Raw genomic sequence first — 24,791 nt, forward strand, 5'->3', positions numbered from 1 at the left:
TGCATGCCATCGACAATATGCTTCAGTGAGGTAGCACTATAAGTCGGCATGGATTCCGCCCTATCACAAGGAGACAAACACGAACATACCGAAGTCTAAAAAACAGACACATTCACTACACCTATTCATATAGCGTACATGGGAGGCCGTCTTCAAATACGTTTAAATGGTTTGGCTGTTGAAGCACATGAGATAACGTTTTCTAGGATTCCGTGTTAACCTAAAATTTGTTCATATTTTGACATATATTTTATAGGAAATCTCCTTTTTTAGGAAACAATGAAGAGACGAACATAAATACTGGTTTTAACGGATCTCCATGTTTGTGTTGCTTCCTGTTCTAATACTGTATTCTATTGGCGTCTCCTTGAAATCCAACACTAAATGACTCTCGCTGTTAGAATGACGTTAAACATATCACATACAAATTCCCAACGGAATCTCTTGCTAAATACATCAATTTAATTAAGGAAATGCTGATATCCCAGGGCGTAACAGTTGCTATAAACTAGGCCCAAATAAGGCGATTGCAGGCAACTGCTCAGAATTTTTCTAGGCCTGTAGTCTGGTTGACATGCTAAATCTAACAGAATTTTTTTTTTTCAGAAACCATAACATTCCAGACATTCCGTTCTACAAACGCCAAACTGTTTATGATGTGATGGTTATTTCCATTTGTGTATCATCTATGAAATACTGGTGTTCATGCTTTTAAGACACTCAGTTATAACGGCTAAATGAATCTTAGGTGTTGCGCAAGACTGGAACTTAAATCAAGAAGAATGAGAAAGTTACATTTATTGTGTGTTATTAGTTGCTTAGAGGATTTATGCACGAACCTTTCAATAAAACACACGTCTGAAGGTTTGACGAGATTTTGAATCGCTGTCTGCTGAGAAAACGAAACTTCATTACGCCTACATCAATTTTTTTAGTTATTAAAATACACAGACTGTCCAGAGCGCTCAACTGACAACCAGTGTTCACATTCCTAAATCGCCGAGCATCGGAAAGAGCAGCATCAACATTAGTACCATAGGAATACTTGCATACCAGTATTCTACTAGCGGACTGCTTTTGTAAAATATACATCCATTGAAAAGGAAGGCTTTGGTTTTTATCCCCTAGCAGATACATACCAGAGTGTGTATAAATTGTAGCTGCTACACCTGCTCAGCGCCCAGTCTTATGGGAATAGGACAACTGGTTCGTCTGTTGTCAGTATAATGTGATCGGGTGGGGTATCCTGTTGGATGTCTTTGGTGTATGTTTCGGTTAGGTAGCACTATGAAGTCGGCATCAGTTCCGGGCTGTCACAAGAAGACAAACACAAACATACCACAGCCTCCCAAAATAAACATGCATACACCTCACGCATACATCTCGTCGTCCTTATATGACTTTAGCTGTTGAAAGGACTTTACACAATTCTAACATATCTAACCAAATTGCTAATATCAAATGGAGAGAATTATGAAGATCAATATTACAGATAAATTGTAAATTGCTAACTTGCTTATGTAATAAGAAAACCTATTTGATTTTATACGGTTTTAATTTGGTACGATGTATATATATTCTAATAAATAAATTTAAACAAAATCGTTTTAAACCTACATAACGCTCCGCCACTACCTACGCTGTTAAGGCGGATTACGGGACATCGTGCTTGAGAAGATTGGACACATTGTGTGCGAAGGCCTCAAGTGACTAATTTATAAAAAAAAAACCAGACCAAATTACTGCTCGTCCAAAGTGCCACCTTTGTACTTTTTATTCTAAACATACAAAATGTAGGTTAGTATAAAAATACCAAACTGCTGCCCCACGAGGGATGAGATGATGCTACAAGCTGCCCTGTCAGCAGAGCGTCTGTATCTATTAACGTCAAAGTTCAGAGGAAAGTAACGATCTCAGCCTCTAAATATATACACACTAGCCTACCCACAACCATTATAGTTTCCACTTTTGAAAGGCCTGGTAGCGTTGTAGGTTATATATTTTTTTCAATTATCTGGCTGTTACGTAACACGAAAAATATACCTTATTACCCCTTACATAACATGCCCGTCCGTATGTAATTAACAATTATATCACCACCAAATTGAATGCGCTTGGGTTATTACGTTAGGTATAGCGCAATATTCTCCTGGTTTGGTAACAAATAGTGCATGCGTTTTTCTTTCAAGTAACCATTCAATGTTCGCAATTTCTTTCTGTGGACGACGATGGCATTCTCCAGTCAATAAAATGTTTTACTTGAGCATGTAATCTGCAGCTTCATTCTCACTCGCTCCCATGACATTTGCCTTTCAGCAAGTTCTTGTTCCCTTATCACAATCTGATGACAAAGGGACTTTCAACATTTGCTCTAATCAAAATATTCATGTTTTCATCAAACGCAGGTACAAGTACATAGATAATGGCACCTGTTACATATCCTAGTTTTTAACCATTAGCGGGACAGGTGTGTAGCGATATATTCCTATTACTATAGAATTAACTAAATGAAGGTATATTTTGTTTCGTTAAACAAGGTAGATATTTGCGAAACGGTTTAATGGCAAATTCAAGCCTTTCCGACATTACGTCTGCAATGAATCGGTTGAAGTTGTAATAATCAATTATCGGGACGGATTAGTAACGTCCTTGTTCTTAGATTGTTATGGCGTTGCACTGGCAGAATGGTATTTATTGAAATTGCGATCGTTATGTTCATTTCGTTATGCACGCTTGTGTATCGAACAGTAAACCAATTAAGGTAACATGCTTTCAAAGACACATTCAGTTAAACGTCTTTCTGGCAATTGATCTCAAAGCGACAGTCTTGTCAGTGCTTGAAAATCGTCCAACTAATAGGTAAAAAAGTCAAACACACATTTCCTACGTATGTTCATTCAAAAAAGGAAATAAGGATATATAAAATGTCACTTTATACTTACTGGAAGAACACCTGCCGTAGCGGTCTGCCTTCTGGAGGGACTCGATACAAAAGCATGTACCACCATGACAGGTGATTTCGCCCGGGTCCCCACAGTCATCAGTTGTTGAACAAACCTTGTAGTTAAGATTTTCTGTAAGGAAGGTAAAATTATATGGTGAAGTGTTTCGTTAGTATATAGAGAAAAACAATGACAAAAAAGTTAAACCTACAACCTCCTCGGTCCATGTGTCCATAAAAGGTCATTATAATATTGTTTGTGTGTCGGATGTACTAGCGAGAGAAGGGTGGCTAGCTGAAAGTTCTTTCTGCTATTTCTGAAGGAAAAGGTCACCTGAGTTCTGAGATACATACTGATCGTTGATATTTTTGTTTTGAAATGAAGAATTAAACACATTTCGACAGTGTGACCTTGAAGGTATGGCTAGGTCATTCAAATAAACAATCTGTTATCATCCAAGCGGGCTACTGTCCCAAATAGAATGACCCTGTCGTTCAACACATTTGGCGCCATAACCTTGAAAGTAGGTCAAGGTAACTCATTTGTTAATTTTGCTAGCCTTTCATCCCAGCATATAATTGATCAAATAGTATGACCTTGGGCTTCTTGGTTATTGAGAAGTCACTTGAAATATTGAACATATAGGGTCACCAACTTTGGGAAGAAATGAAAAAAGTAAATTATTTACGACGGACTACGCCAGACAATAGATGATTAGAATAGGTCATGTAAGACGAAACGGTGACCTTATAAATCATTAATGTACGATTGAGAAAAACGGAAAGGTAGGGATGATATTCCTTTTCGAAAGTCGCCAACGATGAGGTGCAAGTATACTTTAAAGCATTGTAAATCAAACAAATAAGATACATTTCAATACAATTTTTGTGTTATGTACATGTGCATTGAAAAAAGTTAAATTGCATATGTTACGGGATTTGACAGTGATGTCAAAAATGTCATTTGTCAGCCCAGTCATCCAATAGATGTAAAAACAATATGGAACGTGCTAGTCATTCAATGGATGTAAAATGAAATTTCGAACAACCAAGTCATTCAATTGATGTAAAATAAAATGTGGAACAGCTAAGTCATTCAATAGATATATATTGAAATGTGACACAGCCTAGTCATTCAATTGAGGTAAAATAAATGGTGGAACAGCCCAGTCATACAATAGATGTAAAAATGAAAAGTGGAACAGCTTAATCATTGGATAGATTTAAAATAAAATGTGGGACAGTCCCGTCATTCAATAGATGTAAAATGGTGTAACTATTTGTATGTTATGCCGTTTTCATCCTGTTAAATCACAAAGTCTAGTTTTTAGTCAAGCTATGGGAACATAACGCCCTATACTTTAATCCTTTCTGTGATATATCGGGATATCACATATTGGTTTTGTTCAGTTCAGTGTTGCTTTGGTTTGGTTTAGTATGTTTACCGACCTACAATAAGCTAATGTGTATGTGAGAGAGGAATGTGTGTGTGTGTTTTGGGAGTCTTTATTTATTTATTTATTTATTTATTTCCAATTCTACAGACCCGGGGTCCACTTACAGAATGGATAACAAATATAACATAAGTATGAAATATCACAGTTCGTTATGAATATAACACAGACTTATATATTCAAGATATTGTAAGAGACTGGTATTATCGTGTTTTGTCTCATTGTGATAACGCGAAACAATTTCCAGCTATATAGTGTTGTCTGACTGAATCGTCCTGCCGAATACACCCCACCTGTCACATTACAGGCTAACCAGTCGTTCCCGTCCCAGTTTTATGAGTGAGGAAAAGACAATAATTCATTACAGATAGAAGTGATGGGTCTATATAATATCTGTTGATTTTATTTGTCGCCAGCGAAGACCAGATATTATATTTCTCAACCGTACCGCTCAGATAGTAAATACTACTAGCACTGATCATATACGAGAAAACTATATGTCGCTGATAATCCCATCAATAATCTGTTTTAACAATATGAACAATACATATATTTTCTTTCTTTCGTAATTATGGCCTCCACATATTGACGTTTACTGATTGTATTATTACTTCCGGTTTGTATTGTCTTGTAAAGGCATCATTATTCTGACCAATGCGGCGACAACAGGACAATCCGATGAGAGTTACGCAAGTCGGTGCTATTATTATTTGTTTTTTAGGCGGAGCACATCTGTCACAGTGATAATAACTCTGCGGGAGTCAGTTGATTGCCGACATGTGATTGAATAAAAAGATGCTCAGATAGATAAATTATGGTATGGAAGTCGAGGAAAACTTCTTCTTATGCTTCTCCTCTTCCCTTGTCATATTTGTATGATACTCAATATCTCTAACAATTACTGGTACATATTTGTATGATACTCAATATCTCTGACAATTACTGGTACATATTTGTATGATACTCAATATCTCTGACAATTACTGGTACATATTTGTATGATACTCAATATCTCTAACAATTACTGGTACATATTTGTATGATACTCAATATCTCTAACAATTACTGGTACATATTTGTACGATACTCAATATCTCTGACAATTACTGGTACGTGTTTGCATGATACTCAATATCTCTGACAACTACTGGTACATATTTGTATGATACTCAATATCTCTAACAATTACTGGTACATATTTGTATGATACTCAATATCTCTGACAATTACTGGTACATATTTGTATGATACTCAATATCTCTGACAATTACTGGTACGTGTTTGTATGATACTCAATATCTCTGACAATTACTGGTACATGTTTGTATGATACTCAATATCTCTGACAATTACTGGTACGTGTTTGTATGATACTCAATATCTCTGACAATTACTGGTACGTGTTTGTATGATACTCAATATCTCTAACAATTACTGGTACATATTTTTATGATACTCAATATCTCTGACAATTACTTGTACATATTTGTATGATACTCAATATCTCTAACAATTACTGGTACGTGTTTGTATGATACTCAATATCTCTAACAATTACTGGTACATATTTGTATGATACTCAATATCTCTGACAATTACTGGTACATATTTGTATGATACTCAATATCTCTGACAATTACTGGTACGTGTTTGTATGATACTCAATATCTCTGACAATTACTGGTACATATTTGTATGATACTCAATATCTCTGACAATTACTGGTACGTGTTTGTATGATACTCAATATCTCCGACAATTACTGGTACATATTTGTATGATACTCAATATCTCTGACAATTACTGGTACATATTTGTATGATACTCAATATCTCTAACAATTACTGGTACATATTTGTACGATACTCAATATCTCTAACAATTACTGGTACATATTTGTACGATACTCAATATCTCTGACAATTACTGGTACATATTTGTATTATACTCAATATCTCTAACAATTACTGGTACATGTTTGTACGATACTCAATATCTCTGACAATTACTGGTACATATTTGTATGATACTCAATATCTCTGACAATTACTGGTACATATTTGTATGATACTCAATATCTCTGACAATTACTGGTACGTGTTTGTATGATACTCAATATCTCTGACAATTACTGGTACGTGTTTGTATGATACTCAATATCTCTAACAATTACTGGTACATATTTTTATGATACTCAATATCTCTGACAATTACTTGTACATATTTGTATGATACTCAATATCTCTAACAATTACTGGTACATATTTGTATGATACTCAATTTCTCTAACAATTACTGGTACATATTTGTATGATACTCAATATCTCTAACAATTACTGGTACGTGTTTGTATGATACTCAATATCTCTAACAATTACTGGTACATATTTTTATGATACTCAATATCTCTGACAATTACTTGTACATATTTGTATGATACTCAATATCTCTAACAATTACTGGAACATATTTGTATGATACTCAATTTCTCTAACAATTACTGGTACATATTTGTATGATACTCAATATCTCTAACAATTACTGGTACGTGTTTGTATGATACTCAATATCTCTAACAATTACTGGTACATATTTGTATGATACTCAATATCTCTAACAATTACTGGTACATATTTGTACGATACTCAATATCTCTAACAATTACTGGTACATATTTGTACGATACTCAATATCTCTGACAATTACTGGTACATATTTGTATTATACTCAATATCTCTAACAATTACTGGTACATGTTTGTACGATACTCAATATCTCTAACAATTACTGGTACATATTTGTACGATACTCAATATCTCTAACAATTACTGGTACATATTTGTACGATACTCAATATCTCTGACAATTACTGGTACATATTTGTACGATACTCAATATCTCTAACAATTACTGGTACGTGTTTGTATGATACTCAATATCTCTGACAATTACTGGTACATATTTGTACGATACTCAATATCTCTGACAATTACTGGTACATATTTGTATGATACTCAATATCTCTAACAATTACTGGTACATATTTGTACGATACTCAATATCTCTGACAATTACTGGTACATATTTGTATGATACTCAATATCTCTGACAATTACTGGTACATATTTGTATGATACTCAATATCTCTAACAATTACTGGTACATATTTGTACGATACTCAATATCTCCGACAATTACTGGTACATATTTGTACGATACTCAATATCTCTGACAATTACTGGTACGTGTTTGTATGATACTCAATATCTCTAACAATTACTGGTACGTGTTTGTATGATACTCAATATCTCTGACAATTACTGGTACATATTTGTATGATACTCAATATCTCTGACAATTACTGGTACATATTTTTATGATACTCAATATCTCTGACAATTACTGGTACATATTTGTACGATACTCAATATCTCCGACAATTACTGGTACATATTTTTATGATACTCAATATCTCTGACAATTACTGGTACATATTTGTACGATACTCAATATCTCCGACAATTACTGGTACATATTTCTATGATACTCAATATCTCTGACAATTACTGGTACATATTTGTATGATACTCAATATCTCTAACAATTACTGGTACATATTTGTACGATACTCAATATCTCTAACAATTACTGGTACATATTTTTATGATACTCAATATCTCTGTCAATTACTGGTACATATTTGTATGATACTCAATATCTCTGACAATTACTGGTACATATTTGTATGATACTCAATATCTCTGACAATTACTGGTACATATTTGTACGATACTCAATATCTCTGACAATTACTGGTACATATTTGTATCATACTCAATATCTCTAACAATTACTGGTACATATTTGTATGATACTCAATATCTCTGACAATTACTGGTACATATTTGTACGATACTCAATATCTCTAACAATTACTGGTAGATATTTTTACGATACTCAATATCTCTAACAATTACTGGTACATATTTGTATGATACTCAATATCTCTGACAATTACTGGTACATATTTGTACGATACTCAATATCTCTAACAATTACTGGTACATATTTGTACGATACTCAATATCTCCGACAATTACTGGTACATATTTGTATGATACTCAATATCTCTAACAATTACTGGTACATATTTGTATGATACTCAATATCTCTAACAAATACTGGTACATATTTGCATGATACTCAATATCTCTGACAATTACTGGTACGTGTTTGTATGATACTCAATATCTCTAACAATTACTGGTACGTATTTGTATGATACTCAATATATCTAACAATTACTGGTACATGTTTGAAATCGTTTAATCACGTGTTTTCTTTTATTATTGTGTATTGTAATTTTGTACGTCTTAGTAAAGAATTCCTTTGATATATTGGCAATGATATACATGTTTGTTTGATTGAACCTTCGTGTAAGACTTTGTTTTCTCACGTACATTGTATATACAAATAAAAAAAATCAAGCCAGAAAAAAATAGATCTACAACATTCGGCAAAAACCAAAAGACCTCTCCTTGAAACTGGGGATTCCCGTCTATAACAATTGTATGAGATCGGGGAATCATAGCAATGACGTCACGCCGACGAGTCACCATCAACATGTCATAGCGCGTGTCAGCTGTCTTTTCCTTTCCCGAGTGAGATTAATAGAATGTTTCACCCCCTGGGGGTGAGACAGGAGAATCTCAACCCAAGGGCAAGATTCTTAAGTTGCCAAACACGAGGCTTGCCGAGTGTCTGGCAGCTTAATGATCTTACCCCGAGGGTTGAGATTGCCCTGTCTCACTTCCATGGGGGTGAATGATTATTTGTCTCTTACCCTGTTTACCCATGTAATATTGGCGTTACATCAATGCAAAGAAATGTTGACGTGACGTCATTGTACTGTTGCAGTGACGTCGTTGTATTGTTGACGTGACGAAATACAATTGTTGAGAACGTGCGAAGAGCACGTGTAGCTTGTCTTTTGCCTATGGTGAGATAAGAAAATCTCACCCGGTAAAACTGTGGATATCCCTGTCCAGGGGGAGAGATTAATAGAATCTATCACGGGTCTGTTCCGTGGACTAATAGAATATATCATGGGTCTGTTCCGTGGACAAGGATATCTCAACCCGAGTGTAAGAGTTTGGCCAGTCAGCACGAGGATTGAGATGTCCTTGTTTGCGGAACAGACCCGTGATTGATTACTTTTCTCACATACTTGCAACCAAACGTAAGTTTTTTTTTATGAAAGTTTGTGATCGCGCCGTCTTCAATGCTCCTTGGAATGTGCGTCAAAATGTATGACGTCATCATTTACGACTTGGTTACTCAACGTAAAATGATGACGTTACGTTATTGTGACAGCGTCATATAGCGCGTGCCAGCTGTCTTTACCCACCCTGTGTAAGATCGATTTATCTTTTCCCTAGCAACCGCCGGATAACCCTGTGAAGTATGGGAGAAAGGGATATCTCAACCCGAGTGTTAGAGTTGGGCCAGTCAGCACGAGGCTTGCCGAGTGCTGGCCAGCCAAACTCTTACACGAGGGTTGAGATATCCTTTTTTCTTCTTCTTTCTCTTTTAACACTCAGAGAATGGGAGTTTTTGCTAACGATTTGAATAAAAAAAGTGTGAATTGCCAATAATTATAAAATACGACATTTTTGGGGATTCTAATATATAGTATAGTTTTGAGATATCCTTGTTCGCGGAACAGACACGTGATTGATTATTTTTCTCACATACTTGCAACAAACGTAAGTTTTTATGAAAGTTTTTCATCGCGCCATCTTCAATGCTCCTTGGAATGTGCGTCAAAATTGATTACGTCATCATTTACGACTTGGTTACTCAACGTAAACTGATGACGTTACTTTATTGTCAGCTGCGTCATATAGTGCGTGCCGGCTGTCTTTGACCACCCTGTGTAAGATCGATTTTTATTACATTTTTACGAGTGAAATATCAAAAATTATTCATTCTATAAAAGTGATATTTTTCACTAGTGAAAAATATCACTTTTGCTGATTTGACCAATCAAATTAATGATTAGAAAATACCACAATAATTGACCAATCAGAAAGCCCGACATATATGTCAGCACCTGGACAGGGGGAACTACATTTTTTGTATGCAAACTTTCGCTGTAGGCCTAGTTAGCATACGGGGTAGGTTTTTCGTTGATAAAAAATGTAATAAACAGAATATCTAACAGTGTCTTCAGTAATACCAAATATATTTCACTCGTGTGGCTAATATTTTGATATTTTTCACTCGTGCTGCGCACTCGTGAAAAATATCAAAATATTAGCCCCACTCGTGAAATATATTTGGTATTACTGAAAACACTGTTAGATATCCTCTATATCTTTTCCCTAGCAACCACCGAATAACCCTGTGAAGTATGGGAGAAAAATAGAATCTATCATGGGTCTGTTCCGTGGACAGGGATATCTCAACCCGAGTGTAAGAGTTTGGCCAGTCAGCACGAGGCTTGCCGAGTGCTGGCCAGCCAAACTCTTACACGAGGGTTGAGATATCCTTGTTCACGGAACAGACCCATGGTTGATTATTTTTCTCACATACTTGCAACCAAAAGTAAGTTTTAATGAAAGTTTTTCATCGCACCATCTCCAATGCTCCTTGAATGTGCGTCAAAATTGATGACGTCATCATTTACGACTTGGTTACTCAACGTAAAATGATGACGTTACGTTATTGTGACAGCGTCATATAGCGCGTGCCAGCTGTCTTTACCCACCCTGTGTAAGATCGATTTATCTTTTCCCTAGCAACCGCCGGATAACCCTGTGAAGTATGGGAGAAAGGGATATCTCAACCCGAGTGTTAGAGTTGGGCCAGTCAGCACGAGGCTTGCCGAGTGCTGGCCAGCCAAACTCTTACACGAGGGTTGAGATATCCTTGTTCACGGAACAGACCCATGGTTGATTATTTTTCTCACATACTTGCAACCAAAAGTAAGTTTTAATGAAAGTTTTTCATCGCACCATCTCCAATGCTCCTTGAATGTGCGTCAAAATTGATGACGTCATAATTTACGACTTGGTTACTCAACGTAAAATGATGACGTTACGTTATTGTTAGCAGCGTCATGTAGCGCGTGCCAGCTGTCTTTACCTGACCTGTGTAAGATCGATTTATCTTTTCCCTAGCAACCGCAGGATAACCCTGTGAAGTATGGGAGAAAGGTATATCTCCCCTGGCAACAACGCGTTTGGTTTGACGTCCTATCAACATCTATGTTCATTGAATGACTTCCTCCCCTCCACCCGGTCAAATTTTTCTGACAACGAGTGAAGGCCCGAACCAGTGAATTATTAGATAATAATAGAGAAAATATCGGATCATAAATCGATACATGCAGCTGGGTGACACAGAGGCGCGAACGAATGATATCAAACATACAAATAGATTCCAAAATAAATGTTGAAGTTCAAATACTTCGTTGTTTTGAATCGTCGACCATAACGACATGTGTATGTCTCATGAAAACAAGGAGCCAATGTCTGTCTTCCCAGACGCCTCGGGGCTTTGGGGGAATTGTGTCCAAACGCACGTTAAGACGCATTCTTCGTGCTACTAGCAATATGCCTCGGTTAAATGACTTTCACTTAGAAAGTCGACATACATTTGTACTACAGTTTCCGTGCTTGATTTATTCACCACTGGGACATAAAAGAAATAGCGTATTAGAAGCTGAACAACTCCTAAAACGATAGTGGTGTTTTAAACCGTTTTACCATGCTGTATAACGTTGGCGAATTCAAATAAAATTTTGTCGACAGTCCTATTCATAAGACATGAATTTACATGCACTTTGATAGTACCATATATTTAGAACAAACAAGTAAATGCTATTGCCAATTCATGTTAGTATGTAATTAGGAGAGGAAATGTTTGCAGCTAATCACTACCAATGCAAAGCGCAACAATGCGTGCTGAAACTCTTCGTCAATCAGTCAATGTACATCATACCATTCGTCACGTCTTTAAAAAAAAGATGCTATCAATGCTATATGTATTACAGTGTCTGTCTGTAACATATAGAAGAAAGAACCATCAATGATGGGGTACCGGAAGGTCGCTAGCATAGTGCCATCACACGGACAAACACAGACAGCGTTACATTTTATCAGCTTACTGTCGTTTCAAAGTTAAAAATGTGTGTGTGTTTTTTTACTACTGTAGTTATTCTTTGTACATCCTTTTCTACTTTATTAGACCCTATACGATCATAGATGTAGACAGACCGTCAAACCTTTCAGCGATCAATCAATAAACCAATCACATTATAATAACAGCGGGCAAACCAATCCTCGCCAATACATTTGTATATTTAAATCTGCCACGTCGTGAATACTACGTTCCGATATTTAGGACGCGGTTCGTTTCGGCCAGGAAACAAAAACGAAACCACTCATCACAAGAATTTCTAAACTTACCTCTGCCAGTTCTGTCTAGCGGTCAGTAAATATAAAGTAGCAAAGTGTAGTATCCTACTAGGGGTTCGGAGCCGAAGACGCTTAGCCTTCCGAAACCCAATCTTCATCTTCTTTATATTGTGTAAATATAATCATTTAAAGAGATTATCTCAGAGTTTAGATTGATGGTTCCGTCTTTACGTCGATACCAGATCGTATCACATAGTAAAATTAAATGAAAGACTAATTTCTATTATCGTGTTATCATTATATGTAACCCCTTTGGTTAACGGTCAAAAGTCCGTGTTAAGAAGACTGTTGTTGACATATATGAATTTTTGATGTTTACGAGAACGGGATTAATCACTGGGTTACCGATGGTCACGTGAGCGACTGCTGTTGATGTTAGGTATCGGGGATCTTAATTAATCAGAAATCTTACATCACCACGTATCCTCAATTTCTCAAAGTAGACTCAAAACTTCAAACTGAAAAATACACCGAGTAAGCTGATTATTTTGCATGTTCTGCTTTCGGCTTTATTAACTTATTTTTTGCGGGGGTGGGCTATAATCAAACATTGGAAATTCTATTAATCTTACATTGTTTTTGTTTTTTTTAATTCGTGTAGAGATCTTACCTAGCATGCTTTAGGTAGAGGACGGAATATCACGTGACTTCAGGCATTACTATTAGGCAATGTTTGATACAAATATGATTAAACAAAATATGTACCAGTCAAGATTTTCCTCCGTATACATTTGTATCTTGTTATTAGAAACGAACAAGTCTTATTTACTTTATATTTATAGGCAGGTATCACTTTCGGAAAATAATAATTGTCCACATCAATTTCACACCGTACATTCAGGATCGTCACCTGACACATAGGTATTACATTCAGGATAATTTCGTCACCTTACCACATAGGTATTACATTCAGGATCATTTCGTCACCTGACCACATAGGTATTACATTCAGGATCATTTCGTCACCTGACCACATAGGTACTACATTCAGGATCATTTCGTCACCTGACACATAGGTATTACATTCAGGATCATTTCGTCACCTGACACAAAGGTATTACATTCAGGATCATTTCGTCACCTCACACTTAGGTATTACATTCAGGATCATTTCGTCACCTGACCACATAGGTATTACATTCAGGATCATTTCGTCACCTGACACATAGGTATTACATTCAGGATCATTTCGTCACCTGACACTTATGCATTTCATTCAGGATCATTTCGTCACCTGACACATAGGTATTACATTCAGGATCATTTCGTCACCTGACACACAGGTATTACATTCGGGATCATTTCGTCACCTGACACATAGGTATTACATTCAGGATCATTTCGTCACCTGACACATAGGTATTACATTCAGGATCATTTCGTCACCTGACACATAGGTGTTACATCCAGGATCATTTCGTCACCTGACACATAGGTATTACATTCAGGATCATTTCGTCACCTGACACATAGGTATTACATTCAGGATCATTTCGTCACCTGACCACATAGGTATTACATTCAGGATCATTTCGTCACCTGACCACATAGGTATTACATTCAAAGATAATTTCGTCACCTGACACATAGGTGTTACATTCAGGATCATTTCGTCACCTGACACATAGGTTCATTTCGTCACCTGACACTTATGTATTACATTCAGGATAATTTCGTCACCTGACACATAGGTATTACATTCAGGATCATTTCGTCACCTGACACATAGGTATTACATTCAGGATCATTTCGTCACCTGACACATAGGTATTACATCCAGGATCATTTCGTCACCTGACACATAGGTATTACATTCAGGATCATTTCGTCACCTGACACTTATGTATTACATTCAGGATCATTTCGTCACCTGACACATAGGTATTACATTCAGGATCATTTCGTCACCTGACACATAGGTATTACATTCAGGATCATTTCGTCACCTGACACATAGGTATTACATCCAGGATCATTTCGTCACCTGACACATAGGTATTACATTCAGGATCATTTCGTCACCTGACACATAGGTATTACATTCAGGATCATTTCGTCACCTGACACATAGGTATTACATTCAGGATCATTTCGTCACCTGGCCACATAGGTATTACATTCAGGATCATTTCGTCACCTGACCACATAGGTATTACATTCTGGATCATTTCGTCACCTGACCACATAGGTATTACATTCAAAGATAATTTCGTCACCTGACACATAGGTGTTACATTCAGGATCATTTCGTCACCTGACACATAGGTATTACATTCAGGATCATTTCGTCACCTGACCCTTATGTATTACATTCAGGATAATTTCGTCACCTGACACATAGGTATTACATTCAGGATCATTTCGTCACCTGACACATAGGTATTACATTCAGGATCATTTCGTCACCTGACACATAGGTATTACATTCAGGATCATTTCGTCACCTGACCACATAGGTATTACATTCAGGATCATTTCGTCACCTGACACACAGGTATTACATTCAGGATCATTTAGTCACCTGACACACAGGTATTACATTCAGGATAATTTCGTCACCTGACCACATAGGTATTACATTCTGGATCATTTCGTCACCTGACACACAGGTATTACATTCAGGATCATTTCGTCACCTGACACATAGGTATTACATTCAGGGACATTTCGTCACCTGACACATAGGTATTACATTCAGGATCATTTCGTCACCTGACCACATAGGTATTACATTCAGGATCATTTCGTCACCTGACCACATAGGTATTACATTCAGGATCATTTCGTCACCTGACACATATGTATTACATTCAGGAACATTTCGTCACTTGACCACATAGGTATTACATTCAGGATCATTTCGTCACCTGACACACAGGTGTTACATTCAGGATCATTTCGTCACCATTTAGACAATAAAAGCAGTAAACAGAGTAGTAAATGTCAACTTTGTTCAAACTTCCATGGGACATTGTTTTACTTTAAAGCAGCTGATCGAAAAACATTTCTTTTTCCAAATTCTAAACTCAAGTAAATAATGCGAATATTTACGTTAAAATTGATTCAACGAAAATGGTCAAAGGTAATAGCTAATGAAACAAAGGCTTTTCTTATTTGCTTTTTTGGTATTGTTTTTGTTTTAAAGTTTTTAAAGTCATCATAATAGTTTGGTTTGTTTGGTTTGTTTTTGTTTAACGTCCTATTAACAGACAGGGTCATTTAAGGACGTGCCAGGTTTTGGAGATGGAGGAAAGCCGGAGTACCCGGAGAAAAACCACCGGCCTACGGTAAGTACCTGGCAACTGCCCCACGTAGGTTTCGAACTCGCAACCAAGAGGTGGAAGGCTAGTGATAAAGTGTCGGGACACCTTAACCACTCGGCCACCGCGGCCCCCTACCCTCATAATAGTCAGAGTCAAATGAGGATGGATGTCAAAGAAGGGGACATCTACAGGAGAACAGAGTCAGAGCAGTGAGGAAATAAGGGAACGAATTAAGATCCTAGGTGTTGCAATATGGGCTCCAGATTGAGTTTGGTCTCTTCAATATTCCCGAAACACAAAGCACGGACAGAAACTTCAATTCCCCAGGGGGCCCACTTTTACTCCTCTTTTACGACCAATCTACAGTGGAATGCAGCAGGTCGTTTTCCTGGGCTCTTCAGTGTGATACAGACCAACATACATAGATCATTGCTTATGTGAACATTTCTTTAGACTTTCTATGCTGTTAAAAAACCCTTCTCTCTTACCAATTTGTTTCTATGTTGTGTCTTTGGTCTGACCTCATATGTTACGGAATCTAGTCCGATTCCAGGATTGTGCCATGAAGCGTTTGCCAGTAACTAGTTATCTTTCTTAATGAAGAACGGAAATGGAGTACCTCATATAACACTGTAAATAAGGCACAGCTAGTGGAGGACGTACGGGCCTGTAATACCTATACGGCTCGCTAGAAACAATAAAAATCAATTAGCATGGGCCCTAGGTGGTGTTAAAAGGCAGATATATGCCTAACTACTTCGGGCGGTGGTGTGACATGTCAGCAATACGAAACAAATTGAGATCATGTACTAAGGATAAACTAGAACTATATATGGATAATAGGTCAGTCACGTTATGGAGGCCCATTCGTACGCTTAGGACAAAATCCCAGCAGTATTTTCTTCGCATACCGCTGGATCGCTCGGTATATGTTTCTGTTCATTACAACAAGCTAGAACTAATTTATAAACAAATATGGGGTTAAACGGTTTACGAAAGATAGATTGCTGTAGGAAAGATAGATCCCCAGTGCTAGCACAGGATAAGCGATATATTTTGGTACCATCACTGCTTCACGTTTGAGGGAAGTACCTATACTCCAGCCACTGCTTGATTTGTAATGGCTACAGTTTTGATTTTATATCATTCTTTCTTTTCTAAACCAACCCCCTTCTCCTTTTCAGGCATTTTTTAAAACTCAATTGACCTTTGACATTCAGCTCGAGAACGGAATGGTTCAATGACAACACTGCTTGCCCTCTGGGGTGATAAAGGTATGCATAAAGTTCCATTGAAGATACATTGAATGATTTAAGATTACGCGCCTGATGAGAAAGTATTACAAACTATGGCATTTTGATCATTGACCTTCAGAATGACCTTGCGAGTTTGCATGGCACATCGGTTGTAGGTAATGCAATATCAACATTACGATTAAGAAGTTATTGCCCAGGCGAAATTCGTACATATTTGATATTTGACCTTGGAGCCAAGGTTTCAATGCCCCAACGACAAAACAATGCCCTGGATGATAAAGTCATAGAGTAACTTTCATAACGATATCTTCATTGGTTTAAAATGCATCGCCTGGACAAGAATTATTGGAAATTTTTGCACTTATTTGACCTTTAATCTTGAGGTACATGCTACAGACCTAATGGCAGTGCATTACACATCGGTTTCAGGTAATGGAAGTTTACTGCATGTTCGGTCAAATTATCAACGGTATAGAAGTTATGGCCCGGGAAATTGTTTGTAGAGTTAATTAAGTACAGGAGTTAAAAAGCCAGCAACAAACTGTAGTTAAAAATATTGGGAAGAATATAAAATGAGGAAGTCAATGTTCTCATAGCAATAGTTCACAGACGATTAAATGTAAGAACACTCAAATAATTTATATTGTTAAAAAAACCAAGACAGATTGATTAGCTGTAAGAATAACGTTACAGATAGCGGAATATTCAAATTGCTCTAAGTCCGTCGTCCGTGAGTAAACAATCTTTGTCATCACTATTTCTTGAGGCAAGAGGTTTTTTCTTCAACTTCACATATAGGTGCGCCTTAATCCCTTTTGTGCACATTGAAAGTATGATCGGGAAAAAAAGTCCAACAAGCAGCCATGTTGGATTTTGACAACTACAGTTTGTTATCGCTATTTCTTAGAAATTCCTTTTTCGATCTTGTTGTCATCATATTTTTAAGAGGAAAGAATGGAAAAGTAGTCAAAAGGTCAGTGTTATATTGCACCAATAAAGATCATGGAAAGGTCGGCGCCAAGATCCCTCTTGAATCTCTTGCTAAAAAAACAAATATTGCGGTATAAAATACCTCTCGAGTTGCCCTTTCATCTGTGGACATCAACTTCATATGACCTTGATATGAATATATTAAGTCCTATATAAAAGACTCTTGAATCATGAATAGTTTATTTTCTGTAATTAAAGGGCATGGCAGATCGGAATTTTCCTATTATGTATATCACGATCAAGAAAATGATGGTCATTGTCAATGGCTGGAACTGCTTTCTCTTGATTAACGGGTCTTCAGAGCTGTATTTCTGTGTTTTTAGAGGAGAAAGGGTAACCTCCAGGGCCCTAACAATAGACCAACACCACCGATTTGTAATTGAAAGTGTTAGAATTACATCAAGGTACCGACTCGAGCGCGCATGTTTTTTCCTCGGGGAACACGAAGCTTCTGACTTCTAACGGGAAGACCTAGTGACATGCTGGACTTCAATTAGCCTCGCTCTTCAGAGACGGGCAAATCATAGTGGTTGTTTGGCCCGACATTCTGCCATTTGCTGTTGATTGGACGTTAAACAATACAAACCAACCCATACCAGTTTGTCATTATATGGCCGGAAAAACATTGATGTCCCCACCAACAAACAGTCGAGCGTAAATATGTCAATAAAACACGTACCTGAATACATTGACTTTCTCACGCATTGTTGGGAGTTAGAAATGTTAACATCTTTATTACATCTATTGAAAGTTTGTTTAAGGTTCTGTCACAGTTAGGTCATTAAAATTTAAAAGGCAAATATACGTTAGTCGACAAGGAGACGTTCGATACGAAAAAATAGAAATAGCAGAAATTCGTTTTCGCCTACTGAAAACTGTGGTAGTATCAGATGTGTCCCCATATAATGAAAGGTGGAGTTTCCAGCAATGTTGATTTCCCATAGGGGTCGGCCTAAAGACCACTCACAGATATATTGTTTCTGTGCTATCAAAGTTGGTTCCCTTGGCTATACATTTAACCCTAATTAAGAGATGATGCACTTGCCTAGTTAATTTATTACGTAACTAAATTACTAAACTAAGAACGCAGATTGTCACAAAACAATGGACAAAAGTAATTATTTTAACTCAACACCCAATATCCCAATACCTAATACAATAAGTATACCGCCATCAGGTACAGTAAGTATACCGCCATCAAGTACAGTAAGTATACCGCCATCAAATACAGTAAGTATACCGCCATCAAGTACAGTAAGTATACCGCCATCAAGTACAGTAAGTATACCGCCATCAAGTACAGTAAGTATACCGCCATCAAATACAGTAAGTATACCGCCATCAGGTACAGTAAGTATACCGCCATCAAGTACAGTAAGTATACCGCCATCAAGTACAGTAAGTATACCGCCATCAAATACAGTAAGTATACCGCCATCAAGTACAGTAAGTATACCGCCATCAAGTACAGTAAGTATACCGCCATCAAATACAGTAAGTATACCGCCATCAAATACAGTAAGTATACCGCCATCAAGTACAGTAAGTATACCGCCATCAAGTACAGTAAGTATACCGCCATCAAGTACAGTAAGTATACCGCCATCAAATACAGTAAGTATACCGCCATCAAATACAGTAAGTATACCGCCATCAAATACAGTAAGTATACCGCCATCAAATACAGTAAGTATACCGCCATCAAATACAGTAAGTATACCGCCATCAAGTACAGTAAGTATACCGCCATCAGGTACAGTAAGTATACCGCCATCAAGTACAGTAAGTATACCGCCATCAGGTACAGTAAGTATACCGCCATCAAGTACAGTAAGTATACCGCCATCAAGTACAGTAAGTATACCGCCATCAAGTACAGTAAGTATACCGCCATCAAATACAGTAAGTATACCGCCATCAAATACAGTAAGTATACCGCCATCAAATACAGTAAGTATACCGCCATCAAGTACAGTAAGTATACCGCCATCAAATACAGTAAGTATACCGCCATCAAGTACAGTAAGTATACCGCCATTTGTATTTATATTTAAGCATTTTGTGAAAAAGCGCCAATTTGTATTGAACAAAATACATTTTGAGTGTCCGCTATGTTTACTCCATTCAAAATCACTAAACCTTTACTTACCTGAACCCAGCCCAAAGATCAAAACTTTGCCATTAGCGCAAAATGTTGATTTTTGGCTTTGCTGTGAGATATCCCCATGACTTGTAGAACGATAGTGGACATTACAGACAAACCTGTTACACATATGCCTTTCACGTAGCATACCTACAAGTCATACTGACATGTGTAGGCCAAATACTTAAATGGCCGTCGCTGTTTATTATTATTAGGGCGTTAAATACGATAAATTACATGACCGATATTGATTAAAAATCTTGCAAAAATATACCCTAATCTCATTGTTCTTTTGACATTACTTTTTACATTTTCTCCAAGTAAATACATGTAGCTTCTAATTCCATACTTTGCAAATATATATAAAATTGCGTCTGATAGATACTTTAAACACATAATACAGTACCGTTCCGTTCTCACATAGAGAGATAGGTGTCTAGGTACGAGTACGACTGCAGATAATTGACTTTGCGAAGTTTGACATGCAATACCTTTTGCAATATCCTGTGTCACATACCAAATATCACTGGCAGCTGGCTACAGCAGAGAGAACCTCAGTGATGATGGTGACTACGAGATCTGGATCTATCGGCACTCACGGGACATTGTACGATGTCAGATCCACTCTCGGGACATTATATAAATAGTGCCCTTGTCTGAGGGGAATATGGAGGATTGTTTCCCCGAGGGAACATTATCTTCCCGAGCCGATAGGCGAGGGAAGATAATGTTCTCGAGGGGAAACAATCCTCCATATTCCCCTCAGACAAGGGCACTATTTATTTTATTATACCGAATAGATATCAATTTATCGATATCCTCCTCAAATATTGAGGCAAACCTCTTGGACGTCTGCTCCATGTTTACAAGTTGTCTGTGTCATTGTTGCGTTTGTAAGAATTGTCTCCCTTCTCAATGTTCGGGATTTTCCGTAAGAAACAATCGTGCGTTTTCGGGCGGAGCGGGGAACATTGCAATATCCCACGGCAATGTTGACCGCTGTTTCTGACACTGCATATTGTTTCAGGTCATGTGATTAGGAATTGACCAATAATAAGGCGAGAATCTTACATAAGGTATAATAATGTACGATGTCAGATCCACTCGAGGCATAAGAGCAGTGTGAAGTACAATATTTGGATCCAGCATGACAGCTTCCACACCATTAATCCTATAAAGGAATGTTATTGCAAGTGTCCTACTGAAAAAAAACCTTGAAGTTATATGCCCAGGAAGCCAGTTTCCTACACTATCTAGGATATTTCATGTTTTTAGAAACAAGTTAGCATTAGCATCTAAAAAGAGGTTTAAGACAAACCTCAAGTAATGTAGATTTCGCTACCAACCGGTTTTTTTAAGTGGAAATTTCACTTATAACTGGTTACTAGTTTATAGGTCAGTCATTTTGTACTAATAAACCAAGTATAAACATTTCATTTTAGTTCATTTTAAAATATTTCAATGCTCGTTTTTCTTTTAAAAATAACCACAGCAATATTGACAATCAATTTTGATTACTTTGCACAGAACTCTGAATTACTATTTTGTGCAGTTTATTGTGAGGATATATATGAACTCGGATGCTGTTGGATCGTTTACTCAATTAAACATATATAACACTAATGCAAGTGGGGTAAATTAGAAAATAAAACGATATAAAACTTTGCTGTTCAAATTCATTTTTGTTGATCTAAAATCCAATGACTGTTTGGATAAGTCTCGTCTAGTTAATCATTTTCTTTATCAAATTGGGTCACACTAGACATTCTACAGGCTGTTTGTTGTATCGGACATGTGTAACATGAATGTTCAATAGCGATCAACTTAATCATTGATCTCGCCTGAAATCTTACACAAAACGAAATGGCATTTCCAGATAACTTGATTAAAAGCATTACATATGTCGTTGGCCTGCTTAACAATGTCTAATCGCCGTCGTGCATAAATATATCAGTACATTGTCAAAACATCATTATGTCATTATCTCGATTAGCGACCAGGTCTCATTTCTCCCTCGAATGATCAGCGACCAGGTCTCATTTTCTCCCTCGAATGATTAGCGACCAGGTCTCATTTTCTCCCTCGAATGATTAGCGACCAGGTCTCATTCTTCTCCCTCGAATGTTAAGTGCTCACCTTTGTCTTGCAGGAATATGTTCCATACATGTACATCGGCCCATCAAAATATGTATGGGTGTATATATCTAATACAGCATTGTTATCAGTTTGATCCTACTGTCGTTATACACACAAAGCCTGTTACTCTCCGGCCATTATCTATCTTTCTGTCCAGACTGACCGTGCCGTAACACCTTTGACCAGACAGGAATGCACTCGCCATCCTCTCACCTGCCAGCGAACCGTCAAAATAATTGTAGAGTAAACGAATCTCTGCTGTTTAGCCAAAATGGTATGATTCGTTACAGACAAAAATAACATCTACGACAACATAACCATTTGTAACGAAACGTACAGGATACAGCTGTCTATTGTCGATTGATTAGAATGTCGAGTATAAATGGGAGAAGTATTTTACAGACAGCTAATTAATTAAACAAAGACAAGGTAGGTTCATTGGATGAGGCATGACAATGTTTACAATCAAATGACCTTGACCCATATAAAAGGGGGAGGGTAAGGGGGCGGGGCGGGGCGGGGCGGGGCGGGGCGGTCAGATTCTTTAAACTGTTAACCGTCTTACTACCAAAGACTTCTAGATGACATGTGACTGAAAGGGTTCTTAGATGAAGCTTGACGAAGTTTGTGAAATGAATTATCTGAAATACTTCACATTGGCTCTTATTCAAATGTACGGGTCGCTATAACATCAAAACCAAAATTGAATGAAGTTCATTTGACTACATGAAAGGCATCAAACAAGTGAATACCAGGTGAGCGATACAGGTCCGTTGGGCCTCTTTTATATATATGATGATTTACGAACTATACACGTACAGGTGATATGAATCAACCATAAATGCAGTGGTTACAATGCCGTAGCTGTATGTTCATTAATTTGCACACATTCAAAATCATTAACGAAAACATTTATTTGGATACATTTTCACAGGAAAACAAATGAGTTCAAAACAGAACGATGATAAAAAACTAATGAAAAATCAAAAGAAACATGGATCCTCCTGAGAGACGAACCTTCTTGACACGATCAATTATTTAGTAGTTATGACTGGTATTAGAAATGTATCTTCTTCGTGCCTTATAATGCCTCAATTTACCGCTGAAACAGCTGCAAAAGTTTAATGACAAGTCATCCTATATCGTTCTGGATTCCAGGCCATATCGGAATTACTGGAAAGGAGAAATTTGATATAGCTGGTAAAGTAACCTACAGTAAATCGAAATTAAACTGACATAGTCATATTTTAAACCATTGATGACAAACCTCATTAAACTGAACTAGAAAGACAAGTATCAGGTACTTACAATTGAAAAAGAAAAACATGTACAGAACAAAACAGATGATACTGTGTACAGATATAACAGATGATACTGTGTACAGACACAACAGATGATACTGTGTACAGACCACAACAGATGATACTGTGTACAGACACAACAGATGATACTGTATACAGACACAACAGATGATACTGTGTACAGACACAACAGATGATACTGTGTACAGACATAACAGATGATACTGTGTACAGACACAACAGATGATACTGTGTACAGACCACAACAGATGATACTGTGTACAGACACAACAGATGATACTGTGTACAGACATAACAGATGACACTGTGTACGGACCACAACAGATGATACTGTGTACGGACCACAACAGATGATACTGTTACAGACCACAACAGGTGATACTGTGTACAGACCACAACAGATGATACTGTGTACAGACATAACAGATGATACTGTGTACAGACATAACAGATGATACTGTGTACAGACACAACAGATGATACTGTGTACAGACCACAACAGATGATACTGTGTACAGACCACAACAGATGATACTGTGTACAGACCACAACAGATGATACTGTGTACAGACACAACAGATGATACTGTGTACAGACCACAACAGATGATACTGTGTACAGACCACAACAGATGATACTGTGTACAGACACAACAGATGATACTGTGTACAGACCACAACAGATGATACTGTGTACAGACCACAACAGATGATACTGTGTACAGACCACAACAGATGATACTGTGTACAGACCACAACAGATGATACTGTGTACAGACACAACAGATGATACTGTGTACAGACCAC

The 24,791-nt window shown here is 37.2% G+C and overlaps 1 protein-coding gene across 2 annotated transcripts in view; it reads right to left on the bottom strand.

The window, feature by feature from the left end:
• Window positions 1-24,791, bottom strand: part of LOC117317554 (BDNF/NT-3 growth factors receptor-like) — a 184,206-nt gene that overhangs the window by 105,829 nt on the left and 53,586 nt on the right. For both annotated transcript variants that reach the window (XM_033872376.1, XM_033872375.1), the window contains exon 2: window positions 2,943-3,074. In XM_033872376.1, the coding sequence (XP_033728267.1) occupies window positions 2,943-3,074 (132 nt within the window). The remainder of the gene's footprint in view (window positions 1-2,942; window positions 3,075-24,791) is intronic.

The sequence above is a fragment of the Pecten maximus genome, chromosome 19 (genome assembly GCF_902652985.1).
Source record: "Pecten maximus chromosome 19, xPecMax1.1, whole genome shotgun sequence".
Taxonomy (NCBI): Eukaryota; Metazoa; Mollusca; class Bivalvia; order Pectinida; family Pectinidae; genus Pecten; species Pecten maximus.